The sequence below is a fragment of the Dermacentor silvarum genome, chromosome 9 (genome assembly GCF_013339745.2).
Source record: "Dermacentor silvarum isolate Dsil-2018 chromosome 9, BIME_Dsil_1.4, whole genome shotgun sequence".
Lineage (NCBI taxonomy): Eukaryota > Metazoa > Arthropoda > Arachnida > Ixodida > Ixodidae > Dermacentor > Dermacentor silvarum.
The window spans coordinates 77,455,497-77,477,280 of record NC_051162.1 but is presented as its reverse complement, the minus strand read 5'-3'; the positions used below and the strand labels follow the sequence as shown (position 1 = coordinate 77,477,280).

Sequence of the window (21,784 nt, the reverse complement as noted above, 5' to 3'; positions counted from 1 at the left end):
GTAGGGGCATCTGCAACTAGCACACAGTGTAGTGCGCGACATCCTGTAGATCCAGAGCGGCGACTGCGTTTTTATGCGATTTTCCCCATTTGATGAAGTGCTTGCGCAATGGGCTATTTGGATCTGGCTACCTGCTGCCAGATGGTCCTGTAAGTCTTTCCTATGCACATAACCACACTCATTGCAACCGCATTCATACTACACTTGGTGAACATGGTAATGCTACTTATTTTTATTACTACAGGTGACAGTTCGACCAGTAAGCTCAGGTATTGCCAAGGATGGCAACAACGTGGCCCTGCAGGCCCTGCACGGCATAACATCAAGCCATACGAACCCTAATAGTTTTGAAGTTCAGAGAGTGTCACTAGCCTTCCAACTGTTCAGCGACAAAGTGACTCAAGGACTGCGGCTGCACAGGGCGGCAATTGAGGATACTTGCGGCGACGTTTCTGCGACATTCCATTTCTTTGAGTGCGTAGCAGAACTCCTTTCTTATCATGCGTATTACAAACATAGTGTGACTGTGACAGCAGCATGGATATGGGATTTGTTCGACATGTGCTCAATAACTCTTTCCTGTTTCAGGACAATTCGGGACCTCATCCAAGTGATGACTTCTCGCTTTGCTGCTGAGGCTCTGCGCCAAAGATCTATATCCGTCGACAAGCTGCATTCTTTTTTGGAACTTCTAACAAGTTGGGAGCTCCATACCAAAGGAAAGCAGGGCTTCTTAAGCCAGTCAACAGCTACAGGGTTGCGGGTGACATTGTCAAGTGTGCTGTCACTGTTGGACTACCTTACACAAAGTGTTGGTTTTAAGTATCTCATAACTAGTCCGCTAAGCCAGCATCCTGTTGAGCCCCTGTTTGGGATGGTGCGTCAGTCCTCCGGCTGCAATTCACACCATACGCCTCAGCAGTTTGCCGTTATTGTAAACTGCCTTTCTTTCAGTAACCTGGCCCACTCTGTCTCTAAGGGAAATTGTGAACCCAGTGTCCTCAGTGCCTTGCTGGATGCGGATGCCAGCCAGCAGGCTTCTCCAAGTGGAATGCAGGAACTCATCAACATGTTCGTGGACGCTGGCAACATTGATGCAGCAGAAGCAGTGATCCTGAAAACACTGCCAGACCATTGTCCTTGCATTATAGCATCCAGTGACAGCCGCCTAATTTTCTATATCGCTGGTTATGTGGCGAGAAAGTGTACTTTAAAGACAGGCTGTGAAGCCTGCCTGAACTTACTACTGATCACAAAAGAGGCAGCAGGAAATTTTAGGCTTGCAGAGTGTACCCACATGACAGGCAACCGTGGTTTGTTGTATCCTGCGTCCACTCTGTACCAGTTTGTGGTTAACTTGAAGAAAAACTTCACAACTAGTTTGAGTCTTCTTGAGTTGCACGCAGACAGTGTTTTAGGTGTTTTGGATGTTGTGAAAGCAAGGCGGCTGTAAGCCTGCTTCTAGAAAGGAACGAGTTTTGTCTTTAATTATAGATCGGCAAGCTTGAAACTGGCATTTTGCACCCTTTTCATCCTGTTGAAGGGAACGGCTGCAGAGGAAAGCTTAAGCGACGGCTAGCGTATTTGGTCAATGGTCCTTGCTTGACAGGCAAAGCACAATAGGATAATTGGTCGGCGGCGGATGCCCGTCGCGTTGACGGCGCCGAGATGAGCAGGCGCACGGCTCATGACACTGCCAGATTAAAACCGGCACGTGGAGGGGCAATTTGTGGCAGCAAGGCGTGACGCGTCAACGACCCTTGCCGGTTGTGGCGCACGGTTCAGAAATTCATTCGGAGACACGCTTTCAAGTGGTGTCAAACGTGACGGACGCGATTACAGTTGACCAGATGTACTTGCGGACCGACTGGCTCTGAGAAATGACGGGGCGGCGCATGACGACGGAAGACCGTTGCCAATCGGCCGTCGCGAAAGGCTTCTTCGAGCAAACATTTACTGAATAGGGGTACGTGAGCCCAAAGTGTCGGTCACCACGTTTCATTGACGTATGCCCGGAGCTACTGCGCTATCAGTTTTTCTAGTAAGTGCGAGCGGGGTAGGGGTCACACCAAAGGTCGAGCACTTTGGCTTGCAGGTGCTGCCTGCTTGTTAGGACTTTATTGAGCCCATTGTGCTGGGCGCTGTGGCGTGGCCAGGGAGCACGCGTGCTATGCATCTGTCACCCCCCCCCCCCCCCGCTTTCTTGGAACGTGGTTGTTATTTGTATATTGTTTTGAGGGAGAGGGAGAAGCGCAATACTGGAAGTGCCGGCGAACAAGACGATCCTTGCTCAGGATTCGTGATTGGTGCGTCGGCGGACCACTCACAGCCACTCGTGGGCCATTGGGTGGTAAATGCTTGGGGCGGGGCACCGAAGGGTTGAAAACGTGGCCCCGTTGCCCCGTCCAAGCGTTCTGGACAAACTTCGGTGCTATGCACCATCGACTATGTCGTTATAGGGTCGCCCTATGTGTACCAGTTCCGTCTTCTATGTGTACTTGTAACATCATGTAAGTAATTGTGAATAGAAAGTGTTTTTTTTTCTGGTCATCTTTGTGTCTATTTCAACCCACCGAACCCGTCACCGCTATTCGTAGCGGCAGAACTCCTCACTTGCCTACATCGTCTCTGGCGGTGCGTCTCGGACGCCCAAATAGAGGAGTGGAACCAAGAAGACTCTGAACTATACTGCGGCAGCATTAACTTAGCTGCCCTGATCACTGCGAATCCATCACAGCAGACCTCACTGCCTTCTACATCACAACCAGACTACATTTCTTTACAAAGAGCGTGAATAAGTGTAATGAAAGAAGGCGCCAGGCATCAAAATATATTAAGCTCAGTCGATGTACCTCAAGCTTCGTACTACAAGGTTTATGTGTTTCGCAGTAATAGTTACTTACACTGCGATTAGGTGCTTGGTGTCTAGAGACAGTGCACTTTAGAGTTCCTTTATAGTTTTGTCATTTTCATTGTTAATAAAGAAAAAGAAACACCAACCTGGCTTTTAGTGAGCGTCACTCTGACGGTATGAGTTGAAGATGCGGCGGATTTATTAGAAGCTAAAATACTGGGAACAAATTTGTGTGTGTATGTGCGCAATTGTATAGTTGAAAAATAATTTCCTGGGTTGAATGTGCAAAACATCATGATCTCATTATTAGGCATGCAATAAAAAAAGGAGGTGGACACAGGAATAATTTTGACCACCTAGGGTTTTATAACCGGCAACAATGCACGGACATTTTTTTTATTAGGCCACCATGAAAATGAAGCCGACGACGCCGTTATTTAATCCTATGCCCTCGTGCTTAGCAGTGCAACGCCGGAGTCGCTACGCACTTTCCTGTCATTCGTGATTTAAATGGAGTGGTAAATATAGCTCCATAGAAACAAACCAGGCCTAGATGTACTGGCTTTTGAGCAGTAGATGAGGCAAAAGAAGCTCGGTGAATTGCCAGCTAACACAAGCGATACCACGAGCGCACATTTGCTTAGCGCAATGAAAGCACCGGTTTGTGGCGGACTACTCCAGCAGACGAAGTTGACAATACTAAATAGTATCGATGTGGCCTTCAAGAACTTTCTTTACGCCATATTTTGTTAAAAACAACTTTTCTGTTATAATGAAAGTATTACGTGCGTAATAAACGCTTAGAGACACGGACCGCCTCAAAAGTGGCGATTATGACGGCAGCCAGTCTGCTAAAGAAGGTGGCAGTGGCGACACCTGGTGGCGTAAACGCAAAGGGGCACGCGCGCTCCTTCCCAGTCGCGTCACTAGGCCATTTTTCTAGTAAATTATAGGCAGCGCCGACATCGCGACAATCCCGAGCTTTGAGAGCGAGAAGCCAAGCCAAGCGCCAGCGAAGGGAAGCTAACCCCAAGCTTCAAGAGAGGAAGGCCAAGCCAACCGTCAGCAGATGGAAGCCGCTAACCCCGAGGATCGAGAGAGGGAAGCGCAAGCCAAGCGCCAGGGGAGGTAAGCCAACCGCGAGATTCAGGAGAAGGCAACCCAAGCCACGCGCAAGCAGAGGCAAGCTAACGCCGAGTTTCAGGAGAAGGCAACCCTAGCCAAGCTAAGCTAGAGTTCCAGGAGTAGGCAACCCAAGCCAAGCACCAAAAGAGGCAAGCTGACCCTGAACTTCGACAGCAGGAGGCCAAGCAGAGAAGCCGACGCAGAGAGATTGCTCCCTACGATGGTGCCAATGGACGGTTCAAGAGAGAATTCCTCGACCGTGAGTTCGGCCACAGCTTCTAAGTGTGTGATAGACTGTGGTTTTCTCACAACCTCTTGCAACTGAAGAATGTGCGTACTCCGAAACAACGCCAATTGAATCACAGGAAAACACAGTAAAACACAGAAAATCACCTATAAACAAGAACAACATGAAAACACAGAGAGAGACAGAGAAACACAGGACGACCACAGCTCCGATATTTCAGCAGATTTCACTTCGTGGAACTGGGTTAGGTTGTTTTTTTTTTTTTCGCTGTGGTAGTTTTTCTTTTAAACCGAAGGAATGACCACATCTCCGCTGTTTCGACAGTTTTCCCTTCGTGGCACGCGTTCTGGATGTCAATAGTGTTTCGTGGCCGATGGACACTGCTCGCGCCAAGCAGCGTCCATCGTGCGAAAAGAGCAACCGCGCTAACACCTGCTATTATACCCTGGCGCTTCTTCTCCTCCTCCCCGGCATGCGCTCCGATTGGTCGGCTCCTCTTCTCCTGGCGAGCGGGTCACGTGACCTCTCCGGCTGTGCTCCTGCGTTACGCCACCGTCATCGACGGTGCATGCTCGACTCGACTAAGAAAACTTGCGGCGGCAAGTTTTCTGTTAAAAAAGAACCAGAAAACTTGCCGCTGCATAGCATTCGCCGCCAGCGTTTGCAAGTAAACAATACGGTTACATACGCTGCAGTTGCCGGGAAGCGCGAGAAGCAGCCAGGGATCTTTGAATGCCATCCCGTAAAAGCCGAAGCTTAAGCGTCCTTCAAGTTTATCATACCAACCATGCCGTCTGCCTTCACCGCTATATATATAATATAATATATATCGCATATATTTACACCAACTTAACACATACGTTTCTATAGTTCGCTGCAGTTGCGATAAACGCATGTTTCAGTAGCTCGTTTAACAAGATAAGAAAGGGAAAATTTGAGAATCGATCACCACAGCTCGCGTGGAAGCGTTCCACATGCACTGCTCTGGTTCCCGGGTAAATATTATAACTTTCTTTTTAATCCAGCAAGGTCCATTTAAATAGTGTCTTTTAACAGTGGAGCTGTTTTTGGTCGACCATGTGTCGTCGTGCTGCTTGGTGTGACGTTGGTGACGTAACCTGGGAGCGGGAGAGGCGAGAAGGCCGTTTCACATGGCGCGATTTTCACACAGCGACACAGAGAATTCCGTCGCTCAGCGACCTCTGCGACGTCACGGGCTCACCGCGACGGGATTCCAACATGTTGGAATTTCTGTCGCTGAGTCGCAGCGATCGGCGCGATATGGGCGGAGCAACGTGACGTAACAGCAAGCGCCGTCGAAATAGACGCTTTCCTGTTTTACCGCGTGTTGGAATCTCAGCGGAGCAATGTCGCGCACCAGTTTCAATGTTTTAACAGAGCGTACGTACCCACCAGCGCCTGTGACTCAGGAGCTTCGTCAACAATTTTTGTTTTCTCCAGCTCGCACCATTCATTTAAAAGGAGAAGCTGCATGCTATCCAGTCGGGAGCTCACGCCGCCTTCAACATACGGCACGTACCCTCATGATCGTCGCCGTTGTCGACGTCTTCATTGCTACAAATTGTGCCAGGCACTTGCACACTTAATAGTAGCTTCTTATGGAGAAGCAAATACTCCTCCAGGAGAAGAGTTGTGGCTTCCATCGTACCGCAACAACACAACTAGAGTGTACAAAACAAGACCACCCCACCACGCCGCACGCTTATGCGGTTTGTGCAGCATTTTCACTCGCCGCAGCTGCGGACTAAGCGATCGCAAAGTCTCAACGCGTTTAAGGGCTGAAAAATTGTGTACTATTCTATTTAAAAAAATAAATAATATGAAATTGTAATATTTGACTAGTTTCCATGTTGTTTTTATTTAACGATGCAGGCATGGATACTTTGTGAGCAGGGAGCAACCTTGGGCGTCGCTGCGACGGAAATCGCGCGGTCAAAGACGCATGTGAAAGCTGCCAGCGAAAATCGCTCTGCGACGTGCGCGACAGAACGATTTTTTTTTTCGCCCCAATCGCGCCATGTGAAACGGCCTAGAGTGAGACAGGCAGCTGTGCCGCGCCGAGAGCGGCGAGTGAGTCAGGCGGCCAGTGAGCATTGGCGAAAAGTAGGTCAGTGAGAGGCTCGGAGGGGTATAAACAACAGAAGTCAGTTCTTGGTCCACATTCGTTCTTCGAGAATGGCAAAGACTGCTTATACTCCTGAGGAAGAAGCCGCCCGACGTGAGCGCCAGCGAGAGCTTGCGCAGGAACAGGCCCGCCGTCGCAGAGCCAACGCCGAAGTCCGTGCAAGATAAGCCGAAGCTAAACGTCTTCGTCGAGAGGCTAACGCCGACGCGTATTCAAATGATGTCGTAGCTTAGCGACAACAGATGCAAGCCGACCCGCAGCTGCGAGCTAGAAAGGAGCTAGGAGGCTCAATTGCGTCGCCCGTGGACGGCGACGCGTCCCATCCCCTCAACGCGATAGGAAAGCCGTCGCCCGTGGACGCTGACGCGTCCCATCGCCCCTAAGTAGCGCCGATCGGGCCATTCAAGCGGCCGCGAATGCAGACCTTCGCTGTTCGACCATCTTCACGGAGTGGAAGTGGTGGTGATTTTAAGCATGAAATGCTTTAAACTCCCGTTGTCAGCGATCTTCAAGTAACGTTGAGCCAAAATCCAGAGCCGTTATCCCGGCACTCAAACGGGAGATCAAAACGAGATCATCCGGGGAACCAGTCAAATCTTAAGGAAATGTGGTGTGTGGCCCCCAACATTTTGTACAGGATCGCAATGCATACGCTAGTTATACTCCAAAGAAGCTGCAAAAAATGTTGCTCTCGCTTTCAGTTACTCAAGAAGTTACTCAAGCTGTAACTTCTGGTACGCTGAAGTTTTACTTCTCATTTCCAATAGCGACATTCAAAAGGCAGATACAGGGGACTAAAGGCCACACATTTGCAGCCGACCACTAACGGCCACGTCCTCTGCTACAGAGGTCTTCCAGATAAGAGAGGATCCGGGGTAGGATTTATAGTCCATAACAACATAGCGTGTAACATTGATGAATTCTACAGCATCAATGAAAAGGTAGCAGTCGTCGTAATAAAGCTGAATAGGAGGTACAAAATGAATGTAGCTAGTACAAGCCTACGCCCCAACCTCCAGTCACGATGATGAAGAAATAGAACAGTTTTATGAAGATGTTGAATTAGCAATGAGAAAGTTGCAAACTAGGTATACTGTAGTCATGGGCGACTTCAATGCAAAAGTGCGTCAAAAGCAAGTTGGTGAGCAAGCAATTGGCAACTGCGGCATCTATTCTAGGAATGGAAGAGGAGAGATGTTGGTAAAATTCGCGGAAAGAAATAGGCTCCGAATAATGAAGACATTCTTCAGGAAGCGCAGCAACAGGAAGTGGACCTGGAAAAAACCTTATGGAGAAACAAGGAATGAAATAGATTTCATGCTCTCTGCCGATCCAATCATAGTGCAGAATGTAGAATTGTTAGGTAAGGTAAAGTGCAGTGACCGTAGGTTAGTGAGGTCAAGGATTTCTATCAATTTGAAGAGAGAAAGAGTGAAATTAGTCATGAGGAAACAGACCAACCTAGACGCAGTAAGGGTAAAAGCAGGCCAATTCAGGCTGGTGCTCGCAAACAAGTATGCAGCTTTAGAACAGGAAGATGAAGATAATGTAGAGGTAATGAATGAAACCGTAGGTAGGCTGATCTCAGAAGCAGCAATTGAAGTGGGAGGTAAGGCACCAAGGCAACGAGTAGGTAAGCTCTCCCAAGAAACAAAGGACCTAATAAAGAAACGCCAAACATGAAAGTGTCCAACTCAAGAGATCAGGTAGAAATCGCTGAACTTTCAAAACTGATCAACAAGAAGAACGTAAGGCATATTCAAAATTATAACGTGGGAAAGGTTGAGGAAGCCGTAAAGTATGGACGCAGCATGAAATCAGTAAGAAGAAAGCTTGGCATAGGATAAGGCAAGCTGTATGCACTGAAAGATAAGCATGGTAAATATCATCAGCAATTTCGATGACACAGTAAAAGCAGCAGAAGAATTCTATACTCACCTGTACAGTGCCTAAAACAGCCAAGCTACTTCCATTCGAAGTAGTGATGAACAGGATACAGAGGCTCCTTCTATAACTAGCGATAATTGAATGCTTGAATATCATGCTTGAAAAGCTTGCGGCCTTTTATACGCAATGCCTCACAAGTTCAAGAGTACCAGAGAGCTGGAAGAACGCCAACATTATACTTATCCGTAAGAAGGGAGAAGTTAAAGAATTGAAGAATTAAAGACCCATTAGCTTGCTTTCCGTATTATATAAAATATTCACCAAGATAATTTCCAATAGAATCAGGGGAACACTTGACTTCAGCCAACCAAGAGAACAGGCTGGCTTCAGGAAGGGATATTCTACGATGGATCATATCAATGTCATTAATCACGTAATAGAGAAATCTGCGGAATACAATCAACCTCTCTATATGGCTTTCATATATTATGAAAAGGCATTTGATTCAGTAGAGATACCATCAGTCATAGAGGCATTGCGTAATCAAGGAGTACAGGACATGACATGACAAGAACTTTATTTCAGTCCTGAGGAACTAAGATCTAGGCGAGCCGAAGGCTCCCCCAGATTAAGTCGGTGGCTCCGCCCACGATGGGACCGGGAGACCAAGTCCCGTCGCGATGTCGTGGGCCCTCTGGACAGCCTGGTGTTGGATTTGAAGATTGCTGCTCTTGAGGGATTCCTCCCATTGCTCTTTCGTGATGGGTGGAGAGGCGTTAAGGGCTGGGCACAACCAGAGCATGTGATCAAAAGAGCATGAGTCATGACCACATTTGGAGCACGACTGTGAATGGTCAGGGTCTATCCTGTTAAGGGACCGGGGAGTGGGATACGAACGGGAAGCATACGTACAGGAAGCATACGTACAGGAAGCATACGTGAATATCTTAGCAAATATTTACAGGGATTCCACAGCTACCTTGGTTCTCCATAAAAAAATTAGAAAGTTACCTATCAAGAAAGGGGTCCCGCAAGGAGACACAATCTCTCCAATGCTATTCACTGCATGCTTAGAAGAAGTATTCAAGCTCTTAGACTGGGAAGACTTAGGAGTGAGGATCAACTGCGAATACCTCAGCAACCTTCGGTTTGCAGATGACATTGTCCTATCAGCAACAATGGATACGAATTACAACAAATGATTGAGGACCTTAATCGAGAAAGTGTAAGAATTAGGTTGAAGATGAATATGCACAAGACAAAAATAATTTTCAATAGCCTTGCAAGGGAACAAGAATTCAGGATCGCCAGTCAGCCTCTAGAGTCTGTAAAGGAGTACATTTATCTAGGTCAATTACTCACAGGGGACCCTGATCACGAGAAAGAAATGTACAGAAGAATAATATAGGGTTGAAGTACATACGGCAGGCATTACCAAATCCTGACTGGGGGCTTACCACTGTCGTTGAAAAGAAAAGTGTACAATGATTGCATTCTACCATTGCTAATATATGGGGCAGATACTTGCAGGTTAACAAAGAACCTCGAGAACAACTTAAGGACCGCACAAAGAGCGATCGAACGAGAAATCTTAGGAGTAACGTTAAGAAACATGAAGAGAGCGGTGTGGATCAGAGAACAAACGGGGATAGCTGATGTTATAGTTGACATTAAGCGGAAGAAATGGAGCTGGGCAGGCCATGTAATGCGTAGGATGGATAACCGGTGGACCATTAGGGTTACAGAATGGATACCAAGAGAAGGGAAGCGCAGTCGAGGACGGCAGAAAACCAGGTAGGATGATGAAGTTCGGAAATTCGCAGGCGCAAGTTGGAGTACACCAGCGCAACATAGGGGTAATTGGAGATCGCAGGGAGAGGCCTTCGTCCTGCAGTAGACATAAATATAGGCTGATGATGATGATGATGATCAGTTCGATCCGATAAGAAGAAAAAGGGGCGACAGGCGTTGAGCGCGTTAGACTTGCAAGACGAAACGCGGTGGAAGGCGGCGGCACCACAGGCAGCAACAAAAGACGCCGTATGGTAGCCATATTATGCTTGCATCTACTCCCGATTGCGGGGCGAACCAGTAATTTAACAGCAAAGCTGTTTAAGCTAGCCGTAAAAAGTTTGGTGTTTTAACATCGAAGCTGTTTAAGCTAGCCGTAAAAAGTGTGTTGTTTCCCAGAAAGCAAGCCGCGCCGTAGCCATGGCAACCAGCGACACCGCAACTGCTAGAACCCCTGGCGCAACCTACCGCCTGTGTATTGCGCATGCGCGGACCGCAAACGCGTTTCCCGCGTTCGCGCCGAGGAAACGCGGGCGCCGTCGGCAGCAGCTCAGAGACACTGCGCGCAACCGGTTACCACCCGCGCGCCGAAATATGCGCATGCGCCGCGATAACGATTGGATCTGCGCATGCGCTAACCTTGAGGCAACAGCTATGTAAGCATGTGCGTGGCGGCCCTCGATCAATAGAAGCCATTGGACGCCCAAAATAGTTCATATTCCTGAAGAGGCCGCGCTTTGCGACAAACTGCAGATAGTGCTGGGGATGACTTGGTAGTGCTTAGCCTATCCCAAAAACCAGGACTAGCTAGGTGCCCATCAGCTGCGCTGTCTCTTTAGCATTGCACTCCAGTGCAAGCTAAGCAATTTGTTAACTATTCTAAGCTCGTAATAACGGTAATTGCTAAATTAGCAAGTCCAGTTCATATGAATGAAGCGGTGTGAGCCTTCGGATAGAACATGAGGAAGCGCAGGAGCCTGTGGAAGGGAGAGCAAGAGGATTAAGTTGGAATAAACGTATACAGATGGACGCCGGTGCCAAGCAAAGCGTTAAGAATATTCTGTCCTTTTAAATAGGAACGATAATATGAATAACACGAAATGTTCTGAATACGTCAGAAGTGTGAACGAGATGAGGAGCTTTAGGAAATATACAGATGTATGGGTAATGAGATTAGATGCCGTTTTGTAATATATTTTTGTAATGTTGCTACCCCCAAACAAGGGTATCATAGTCTAAAACTCAGACAGAAGTTATGAACTCTGCCAATAATACGGCAAGAATCACAATACCCTATTGGAAACAATTGTATCTGTCTTAACGTTACCGTGTTCTTTTTTTTCAAATACATGTTGTGCTAGTAAATTACAACATTAGCAGCAGTAATGTTAACGTAAATAAAAATAATAAATATGCTGTGAAGCTTACCTGGGAGCGAACATTTTTATGTTGGAAATCGAGATTTTCACGTTATTGAAACTGTAACCCACTGTAACCTGTTTCAATTTTGCAGCAAGTAAAGGAGTGGAACGAGTTCCACCTGATCTGTTTCGTGTGGAAGTATGCATTGTGGTGAGCCGAAACTACACAAGAGCCTTTAACACGACAGAGGAGCTTGTCCGGTACCTTGCTACCATGCTTAATGGGGTGAGTTGATTTGGTAGCTAGCATCCGTCAAAGTGGCATCTGTGACAGAGGACCGATGTGCTCGCTGATATCCAAATAGAAAAGAGTCTGAATGCGTGAAGAAGCATGCCACGTTCGACACGAAATGTGCCTCCACTGTTGCATACTGTATTCCTTTATCTTGCGGGAGAGCGTACATGGGGCAAATAGGGTACAAGGAGCTCTATGCGAGAGCAGTCTTGCTCTAAGGAGTAACCGTGATCAGTATTTGACTTTCACTTGCAAGAGTTGCGGCTGCTCACCGCAGTTCAATCAAATCAGGGTCATGTCAAAAGCATCTGATAGGACAGAAACGGAAAATATTGAAGCTCTCTTCATCCGGCAACCTATAGGGACAAGTGCGCAAGCATGCCCTAAATTTTACTTCGAGATAGGGAAGTTGCTTTTCTGGACGGCCATATACATTATGTTTTACCATCATCTGTGGTTCTGTTCTTACTGATGTCTATTTTTCTACTTCGCTTATGGTTTTTTGTCAATTGTTTTGTTAGTTTTTCGTTATTACATTCTATCAGCTGTTCTTTTTGGTTTTGCCGTTAATCTTCTTTTAAAATGGCCTTGAGGATGAGGTTTTCCTGGTCGTATCATTTTTCTTTATTTTCGCGAGCGAATGATAGTGTGCATACTTCGTGTTGGTGGTGGCAATTTGATTGTCGAATTTTTGAGCATCCGGGTGGCTCATGTGATCAAGTTGCCTATATAAGGATGTTCTGTCGTTTTAGGAAATGCTGTTGGTCGTCTGCGCTCTGCCCTGTCTTTTTTCCCTTTTCTTGTGCATGCCTGTAATTCGAGGTTAGTATGCCTGTTTGTTTGCTTGTTCCGGGTCAGACTGCTGAAGTTGACGCATGCGCTGCTGGTTCGTTGTCGGGAGTACCATTTCCATTAATCTTTCAGTTGTAAGTCCAGTGCTTGTCCTACGTTGTTCCTTGTCTTCGTCTTTTCCGCTGGTTACTCCCCCAAGCTGTATAACGAATCATTTCGGAATCTTTAAATACTTCGTTACAAAGGCGTTCGACTCTACAAAGGAACTGCCTTACTGCTTGGCTTCCATACGCGAAACATTTTCACGGTAGAATAATTTACTAATGGTAAAAAAAGCTTCGCGAAAATGACACTAATGCGCTTCATAGAAAGTGTTTTAAAAGAGGCTTTAGTTCAGGGGCTTCTATGTAAACACATTTGAACGCAGACATTGTTTTTCGCGGCAATCACTGCATCAAATATCTTTATATTTGTTACATTAAAAAGCAAGAACAATGTGGTGGCTGTTTGACGCAATTTTTTTCTTTCCTTTAGGCCAGCGATCTTTTTTTATAAACGCTGGTAAAAATCGCTAAATTTCAGAACACAAAACTAGTTTAGAACTCCACAACTCAGCAATCCAACTCTTAAAGATTGTATCTAAGGGTTGTATGAGGTGGAGAAATGATGTATGGTAAATCGCTCTAAAGTATATCACTAATGTACGAATAGGGCTTGTGCAAACCCTTGTAAACATTGTCACAAATTCACGTAAGACAGAAATAAATAACAAACTTAGGTGGTTTTCTGTTTGTTTGCAGTTCAGAGCAATACAATTCTAAGCTTCGTCCTTATATTTTTATCACCTAATAATTTCTCCCAATTTAAAAAACAAATGTAGGGTCTAAACAAAAAATCTGTTTAATACAGTCACTGGAATTTAAATGTTTCTTAGAAATGCAAAAAATTAATTCATGCAGACCGAAAGGCTTTTTTATAAACGCGTTTTTTATTTATCAAGTATTTGAATAGGGGGCATTGAAAGTTAGCCCAAATCTGAAGCTTCATCTTAAGGAAGCAAAGCTAAAAACAATGGGACCTCTTATAATAGTTGTCCACTTTGAACTTACTTTGCACGAGCTTACCGTGCCCACCACTAAACATTTTGCTGCGGGTTTTTTTACCAGCTAATAAAACATTTTATGTCAGCCAGCCAGCTTTATAAAGATTTAAATACTCCCGAGAATGGCGTTCGTGTAATATTAAAAACGTGCATACGGGGAGATCATCTTCAAGTTTGCCCGAATTTTTAACAATCGCTTGTTGCATATTACAAAATTCTTGTCCATTAGCTGGATTATTCAAAGAGGGGGACTTTGCTAGCATGAGAAATTGCAACCCATATGCAATAATTTAAACAAATTCAGGACTTGACTTTTGATTTAAATAGTTTACAGCACATATTACAAATTACTGATTCTAGATGGAGTGCTTTCAAGGCGTATTCACTTGGGATGAATTTTCAGAATGACAGCGATTTGGAGATATGCGCCATCAAACTCGCCATAAAAATGCATTGTTCGTGTTACGATTTAAAGCAAACGCTTTTCTTCTGAATTTAAGCACGAGAGTAACTTGGACGCCTATGTATTTCGGCCAACACTTTTGGAAATATCTAAAAACTGGTGTCATCGTCCAAACTCATTTCAAGTGAATACGTCTGGCAAACTCACCGGCTAGAATTTGTAAATTGAAATACCTGCAGTAAAGCAATTAATAAAGAAGTTTATTACTAAAATTTCATTTCAGGTAACATGTTTTTCGATTGCTCGTGCTAGTAATGTCCGCCTCTTCGAATAATCCAATTCAAGGACAAAAATATGCAATTTTCTGTAGGCTATTCTTAAAATTTCCATAAAGCTTAATAAGGATCAGCTCGCATACTGTGATACAATTAACACTTTAGGTATGGGTAAGTAGCCTATCTATAGAAACCACCACGATAGGGATATGGAAAAAAACTGAAATTTTTAGGTCATCGCAGCTATCGGATTTAACGAGTAAGATCCAACAATTCCTCTTACGTTGAGAAAATTTTATTAGTAACCTTACTGCTTGCAATACATGTAAACAATTACGGTGAGAAACATTTTACACATCTTCAAAAACAGGCATTTTTAAAAGCAACAAAGAGCTCATCTTTCTTGTCACATGGACTCAATAATTAAAAGTTTCTGCGCGTGAAATATCTGTCTACTTATAGAGTCTCGTTCTGTTCAAGGTGGCACTGCGATTTATTGAAATGGAATGCCCACAAATACAGTTTCAATTAAACAAAGTGTGGCAAGTTGAGGTAAGCAATTTCAAATCAGAATGGAAAGACACCGTGAAAGACTTTTTCATAGCGCTGATGTCTTTCTGAACCTTTCAATGTCTGGCAATACCATGCATTTTTTGCAATGGTCGCCCATGCTCAAGCGCGAAAAAATTTAATGGTCGCTTACTTATCACAACGTGGATAAATGCGAAAGCATTGCGGCCGTCACGGGATCAACTGTGTTCGCTATAGGGTGTTCACCACGCAAGGTCGTGGGTTCGACTGCCACGAAAGGTCTAGGATTTGCAAGCCCTTTTAGACCATCCTGTGGTCACGCAAAGCCGGATTTTCGGCGTCATGAGCGATTTATGAGCTAACCCTGTCATTACTGGATGCTCAGTCTGTTTATCGTTCAGTGCAAGAAAAAAATATTTCTGACATTTCCAATGCTTCCTTGCATCAGCTCGCTCTATCCTGTGTCTGCAAACATATGCATTTGTTCACGTTGCCGAAATTTCAGCCATCTTCCACTGCAGAATTTGGTGTGTGTGTGTATGTGTGAGTGTCTGTATCATGCAGTTATTGGTGTCAAAGTGCCACAAAAAGCTACTTTCTTTCCGTTGATTATATTCATCTCCAACATGGCTCGCTGCGTCAGTGAATCGCACTCGCACGCTTATTCTAGATGCTGCTTTCAAAATTATAATTAATATTTGCGACATTATCTATTTGCAGAGTATTATTTTATTGCTAAGAATGCGGTTTGAATTACGTATTTATTTGTTTCACGTCCAATGTAGCTTAGAAAAGTAGAACTTCTCTAACTGCAAACTGCAGAGCCTTAGTTGTTAATTTTATCATAAGCATTTAGTTGCTTAGTTTACACGACCAAACATCTAAAGTAATTTCTAACTTTTTTCTGCTGATATTCATTTTCTCGTTCTTTTCATTGCAGCTGGAGGCATGGGGCGGGGGAGCTGTCCGTAGTTTCATAGTATTCACCGCTCATCACTAGGTGTATGAGACATCAAGAGCACCTCGCTTCTCGCGCGGTGCGAGTCAGGACCAAGCATACTCTAGAACACCATATCATCCCTTACCGGGCTCGATGCTGCAGCCAACCAATTACCTCGCCGTTTTTTTTTTTCTTTGCATCTTTCAAGTGAATGTGGAAACTATATAGCACGCTACGTCGGCCACCATAAAGCTGGCCTTGCATCACAAATCGACTCATACGTCAGTCACCGATACCACAGCTAGAGATGCGCTTGATAACGGTTCAGCTCTCCACACGGTTAGAGCTCTGAAACCAAACACGCTAGTTCTGTATCCCCATTGCGACGATTACATATCTTTAAGCAGACCACTTTTTTATTGCGATGGCAAATATTTCCGCCATCGTCGTCGTCGCCACCGTGAGGTCCACGGGCGATAAGATCGTCACCGCCTGCCGTGCGCTGTATGTACTAGTGAAACCATCCGACGGTGAGCCGGCAATCACGCATAGTGCACGCGAGTGCGGGAAATGGGAAGGAATCGCACAGCCTTCCAATCGCGCACAACGCTCCGGAGGGAAGGGGAGGTACGTGGAGGGGCCGCGCGCTCCCGCTGGGCCGGAAGGCTACGAGACGAGGGCGTTCGGCGCCGCGAGCGCTCGCCTATGCAGCTGTATCTTGAAAGCCATCTGTGGTGGGGGCAGAGCCCGCACTTCCCGTGTTTTAGCGGCTAAAAACGCGTTGATGCGAGCGCCGGCATGAACCTCAATTCGCTCGCTGCTGCTGCCGCACTGACTCACTCCAGTGTTTTGACAGCCAGTTTCCGTGGTCATCGAGTGAGATGCATTCTTGTTTACTTATGCGAGCGTGACGCCATGCTTGTTAATTTAGTTAGTGTGCCTACGTATACTTGTTTATAGGGCCCATAGAACTATCATCGTTATTGACGTTAACGAATATGCCTTGATACACTTAGTCTTGCGCAACACAGTGAATAGAAGTATTCTTCATGAATAATGGAAAAATACGATGACTGCCTTCGAACGCGTCTCGAATACAGCTACCATTCACGAATTTTTACTTATTCTAGGACGAATCTCTTTTTGGGAAAAAAGTCTGCGGTATACCTGCACCTATACAAGAACACGGCGAGGACGACACCGTCTGCCGCTTTGATGCTGTAGAGACATTCAACAAGACCAGAGACTATGTAAGCCAATGTGTTACTGCAGAGTGCGACATTGTTTACCATTTGACCAGGTACGTGCACTTTCTAAGAACATCTTCATGTGTTTATTGTCTTTTTCAGAAAGTTTTCATTTTTCTGTCACTTAGCCGTGCTGTCTTTGTCGTTAATATAGGATACGATGTTACGGGGATGTTAAAAGATGTTACGGGGAATATTTAATTAACAGTAAACGGCTCGCGCTTGTCTAGTCAAGACTGCACAGAGCGCACAGGTTCCAGCAGGTTTCTGTCCGACAAGACAGCCCCTGACCCAGCCCCACTACAACGTCGTTGTCTTTGCCATTGCTCAAGACATTATGATAAATTTACAATAATTGTTGTTTGACATATTAAAAATGTTTGAGAACCTAAAATACCATTAACGGCGTAAATGTTATTGACTTCCTGCCCTTCCGTCTAATGCACCCTTTTCAAATTTTGCTTAGTTGCTAAGCAAACTATTTGAAATTTAGACAAATGTAACTACTATATTCGTAAACTGCCAGCGTTGTTTCAAACATTGGTAGCCAGTCCTTGCAACTTGTGAGGTTTGCCAGAAGCCTACATCTGGGTTGTAAAAAAGCCGATTTTCCTGCGCCGCAAATTGGTGGTACCTATTTCATTTCGGGAAATAATGAGATGAAGCCATAACCTGTGATTAAACACTCAGTGTTCGTGTGAATATCCGCTATATGCCTTGGAATACGATGCGAACGCGTTGCGATGATATCTCGAACGTTACGAGAAGCATAACATTTGAATTAATAAGTCAAGCCAACCAGTTTCTACGTATTTGCAGTTTGAATCACGGAAAATGTGCTACATATCCCCATACGTGTTGAACAACATGCCGTTAAATTAACATATGGCGGCTACATCCAACACCAACGAACTCATAAAAAAATTTATACACGCAGTACCAATACAAGCGACATAGGATGTAAAAGCTTGCTAGAAAAACTATTCGACTTCACGCAATATCATTGCTGGTTGACTTGCAAGTGTGGCTTTTTTCTGTTTTATTTTCATTTACTCCAAGTGCTCCTGGGGGTATTACATTGGGGCGAACCTTAAATACATAAAATTGCGAAATAGTTTTCAGCAATGAGGTAACACAGTAGAGAAAAATATGAGATACTCAAGTCAATACATGCGTCAAAATACAGAAAGTAAATGCCGCGGTGTGGGTACATGCAAATAAATGTGACCATGTATGACTGAAGCGCAAAGACTTAACAACAAACATACTTCTTCATCTTTGGTCTTGATTCACATAATGCTTCACCTTAGACTTCTTTAAAATTTTCCATAAATGCACATTGCGAGACAGAGAATCTACGAATTTTAAAAACGGAATTTTACTCTCGTAATTAAAGAGAACTTGTACATTCTCAAGAAATATCGCAGCGAGAACCACGTGGATGGAATAAATTATACCGACGACACTGTCCCAGACACCCATGCGATTGGCACATATGCGTTACCGCTGATGCGCCATGACGGAGGGCATCAGTGGCGTGCGACAGTTGCCATGGCCAGTCAAAAACCCCGACTGCCTGAAATGATCTCCGCAACTGAAAGGCTATGGATCCGCGAGAGTGATAACTGGCAGTGTGCCTTGCCGTGTGTGGTAATGTGTAGCATCGAGGACGTTCCGGAAGATTAACGAGGTAAGTTGGGCACGTCGAATGGCGACTGGGTCCCGGCAGCCGGCTGCAGTGAGAGACACTCACCTTTCTTCAGACAATCGCACGTCAAGCTTTTATGACGAGCCACACTTAGCTCGATGCCCCTTCCCGACAGCCACTTCTCTAAATCAGCCTCGAGGCATCATTAAATACGCCGTTTCATCTCTACATTGCAAATTTCTAATTAGGCAAGTGGTCTTCTTTATTCAAAATAACCGCGTCATAGAAATAGCCAGACAATTTCGATCAATGAAAGATTTGAATGCCGTCATCGCAGATGTTCATTCCAGAAATGCTAACAGATGATGGTGCTAATTTCCAGAGCCTGAGAAATTACACTCAACTTCAGAAATAAAATCTGAACCCTATTGCTGTAGAGATAGACTGTCATGCGTGCTTGACTACATAACCTAATAACTGTATCCATGCGTTCTACGGCCTTTGAGCGAGAGTGCCAATAAATGAAAGATAGTAAGTTACACATAAGCAAAGGTTACCAATCACTTTATCACACTATGCGCAAATGACAGATAAGATTGTTTCCGGGATGTGTTGTTGAAAGAAATTATTATTTTACAGAGAGGACCTTGGCTATTGTGTGCATGATAACTGTGAAATTGACATCACAGGTGAGCACAAGTGGGGTTTCATTATTGCTTATTTACCTTCTTGGAGTATGTTTTAGAGGAGGTACAATGACGCGTAATGCAGTGCCTACACGAAAAATATAAATAGCGCAAGCAAGACACAAACGAATGTCAGGAGAAAAAGGACAAGCACTAAACTCACACTTTTTATTCAGATACATTTTGAAAAGATAACATTGTGTGACTATACATTGCAGCCAATTCATTTGTAGCTCTTGGTAATGTCAAATCATTAACGGTTATTTGTGTTTTCTTTCCTGCTTCTTGGACTTCCTTTTTAATTCTCACGATCACAAAATGTATTGCAACTGCAACTTGTCACCTCAAGGCTGGTGAAACAACAACGTGATAAGTGTTTTTCCTCAAACCATGGCCACTGGGTAGTCCAAGGTCGAGTGGGTAGCACATCGGGGGGCTGTGCTGAGGAAGAAGGATTACAAACAAGCCGTCGGACAAACTTGAGCCATTGGGTGTGTGGCACTGTGTACCTATTGACCCTTATCGCGGAGCAATTTGCTCTAGATGAACGAGATGGCGCTTTCGACGGCGCGCCATACGTTGCCTCAGTGAATGCGCACGAATACGAAACCATTAATGCTTCTGCCCTGCTACTGTGCGATCAGCTGTCGGAAATGCAAACTGGGTGTTCGCTAATGCACTGTGCCCCATTCATGCACCAAAATGTGTAACGATAAAGGGAAGACGTGTACGGTAGTTCGCTGCAAAAATATTACATATTAAGGAATGGAATCAATGTGTGTCGCCGCCTTTCGCGATGCACGGCTTTCCTCAAGGATCAAAAAAGAGAATTCATCCGCCAGCGCCTTATAGCTAACCTTGAAAGAAAGGACCTCAACTCTGGAACGTCGGCACAAGAGGTACTGCTCGTTACAAAAGAAGTAGCGCCACTTCCTGGCATAATAAGCTTCTCGCACGCAAACTTACGCCCACCCTATCGCCAACGTATCAATAATAAGTGAATGGGCGCACACTTGAATCAATGTGCCGAAGCGTGAGTGACGGCGACTACACTGACAAGACACGAATGTTTGAAGCTGAACGTTTCGTGACGGTCCGCAGAGTAAGCGAGGGACTAGCGATAATGCGTATTTGCTACAAGCTACCGAAAAGTACAGAACATTTACATTCCAAGCTTTGTGCGCAGCAAGAACAAAACTATGGCATCAGAGCATACCCGCGAGCGATTAGGCTGAAAATAAACAATCAAATAGTGGCCGCACCGAGGAACTTTACTGAGTCAGAAACATGACAAGCCGCTGCTTCAAAATGTTTGCCAAATAAAGAACGAAAAGCACACTGATTCCGATTTAATTCATACGCAGAAAGTTTGGACAGCTTGGAATACATTTCTAGCCCCGCTTTTAGTACAAGCAGCGTATACGCTGCTCGCGCCGTCTGGACAAGGCGTAATGAGCTCTGAAAGCACTTACATGTCCTCTAAATCTGTGGTCAAAGCTTCGTGTCGTGCACAAAGCCACCATCTACGATACGCGTCGAAACGGAGGTTTGCTGCGCCGCACCGGCGTCACACGCTTGCATTCTAAACGCGGAGGCAACGGAGGTCGGAGGCAGCTGAGGCAAGCAATGGACGCGTCACCACGTGATCAAACATGGAAGCGCCCACAGGAGCGCTGTGAAAAGGGTCAATATATCATCCTTCAACGAACCCCTTTGTCACCGAGATAGGTCACTGGGGATGCGGGACTGTGCACGTGACAAAGGGTACATACCGCTCTTCAACGAATGCCTTCGACACCGACTTTTAGCACTGGTTCTGTAAGGCTTTTCAGTGAACCATTTAACACGAAAGTGTTTTATGCCGGGGTCGGAAATGAACTTCCTTTGCAGGATGTAACGGTTGTGCCGTTCGGCGCCAAAGAGTAAAATACGTTTCAAGGCGAAAGCCCTTAGGTCTCTGTTTCAAGGTAGCGTTGTGAGATAGAGAAAATATCACGCGAACAATATCAAGGTAATTAACGATTGATGAGTAATTCGGTGAAGGTGTATTAGCGTGGATTAAGGAGGATAAAGGTGGATTAGGGTGGTTTATGTTAGATTAAGGTCGATCAAGGTGGGTTAAGGTTCATTAAGGTGGATGCAGGAGGAAAACGTTGTCGCAGTTTCACCTGAAAGGCGGAGCATCAATTGCGATAGCAAAATTGTAGAGAGCTATACGGAGTAATGATATTAGCTTTATCAGCTGTATAAACTTGGACATGCAGCTGCACCGGCAACACGCAGAACTGTTGTCGACGCCGTCGGCGTTTTGCCCGCGTTCGCTGAAAATGCGTGCTGCGTTGGTGACTGTTGCCGGAGCCTCCGATGCCGCAGCTAAACGTCGCCTCCCTTCCCTCTCCTCCCCCCCCCTCCCCCACAGCCTCTCGCGCGTCGGAAGAAGGCGCGTTTGCTCTA

General features: G+C 45.3%; 1 protein-coding gene and 1 long non-coding RNA gene across 2 annotated transcripts in view; both read left to right on the top strand.

The window, feature by feature from the left end:
• LOC119465330 (uncharacterized) overlaps positions 1-11,706 on the top strand; it is a 42,430-nt gene extending 30,724 nt beyond the window's left edge. The window contains exon 5 of the mRNA XM_049655329.1: positions 11,564-11,706. Coding sequence (XP_049511286.1) covers positions 11,564-11,706 — 143 coding nt within the window. The remainder of the gene's footprint in view (positions 1-11,563) is intronic.
• Positions 11,707-14,757: 3,051 nt separating this feature from the next.
• Positions 14,758-17,128, top strand: LOC119465329 (uncharacterized). Its single transcript, XR_005194818.2, has 2 exons — positions 14,758-14,830; positions 16,880-17,128. It is a non-coding gene; the product is annotated as an uncharacterized LOC119465329 (long non-coding RNA).
• Positions 17,129-21,784: the final 4,656 nt, after the last annotated feature.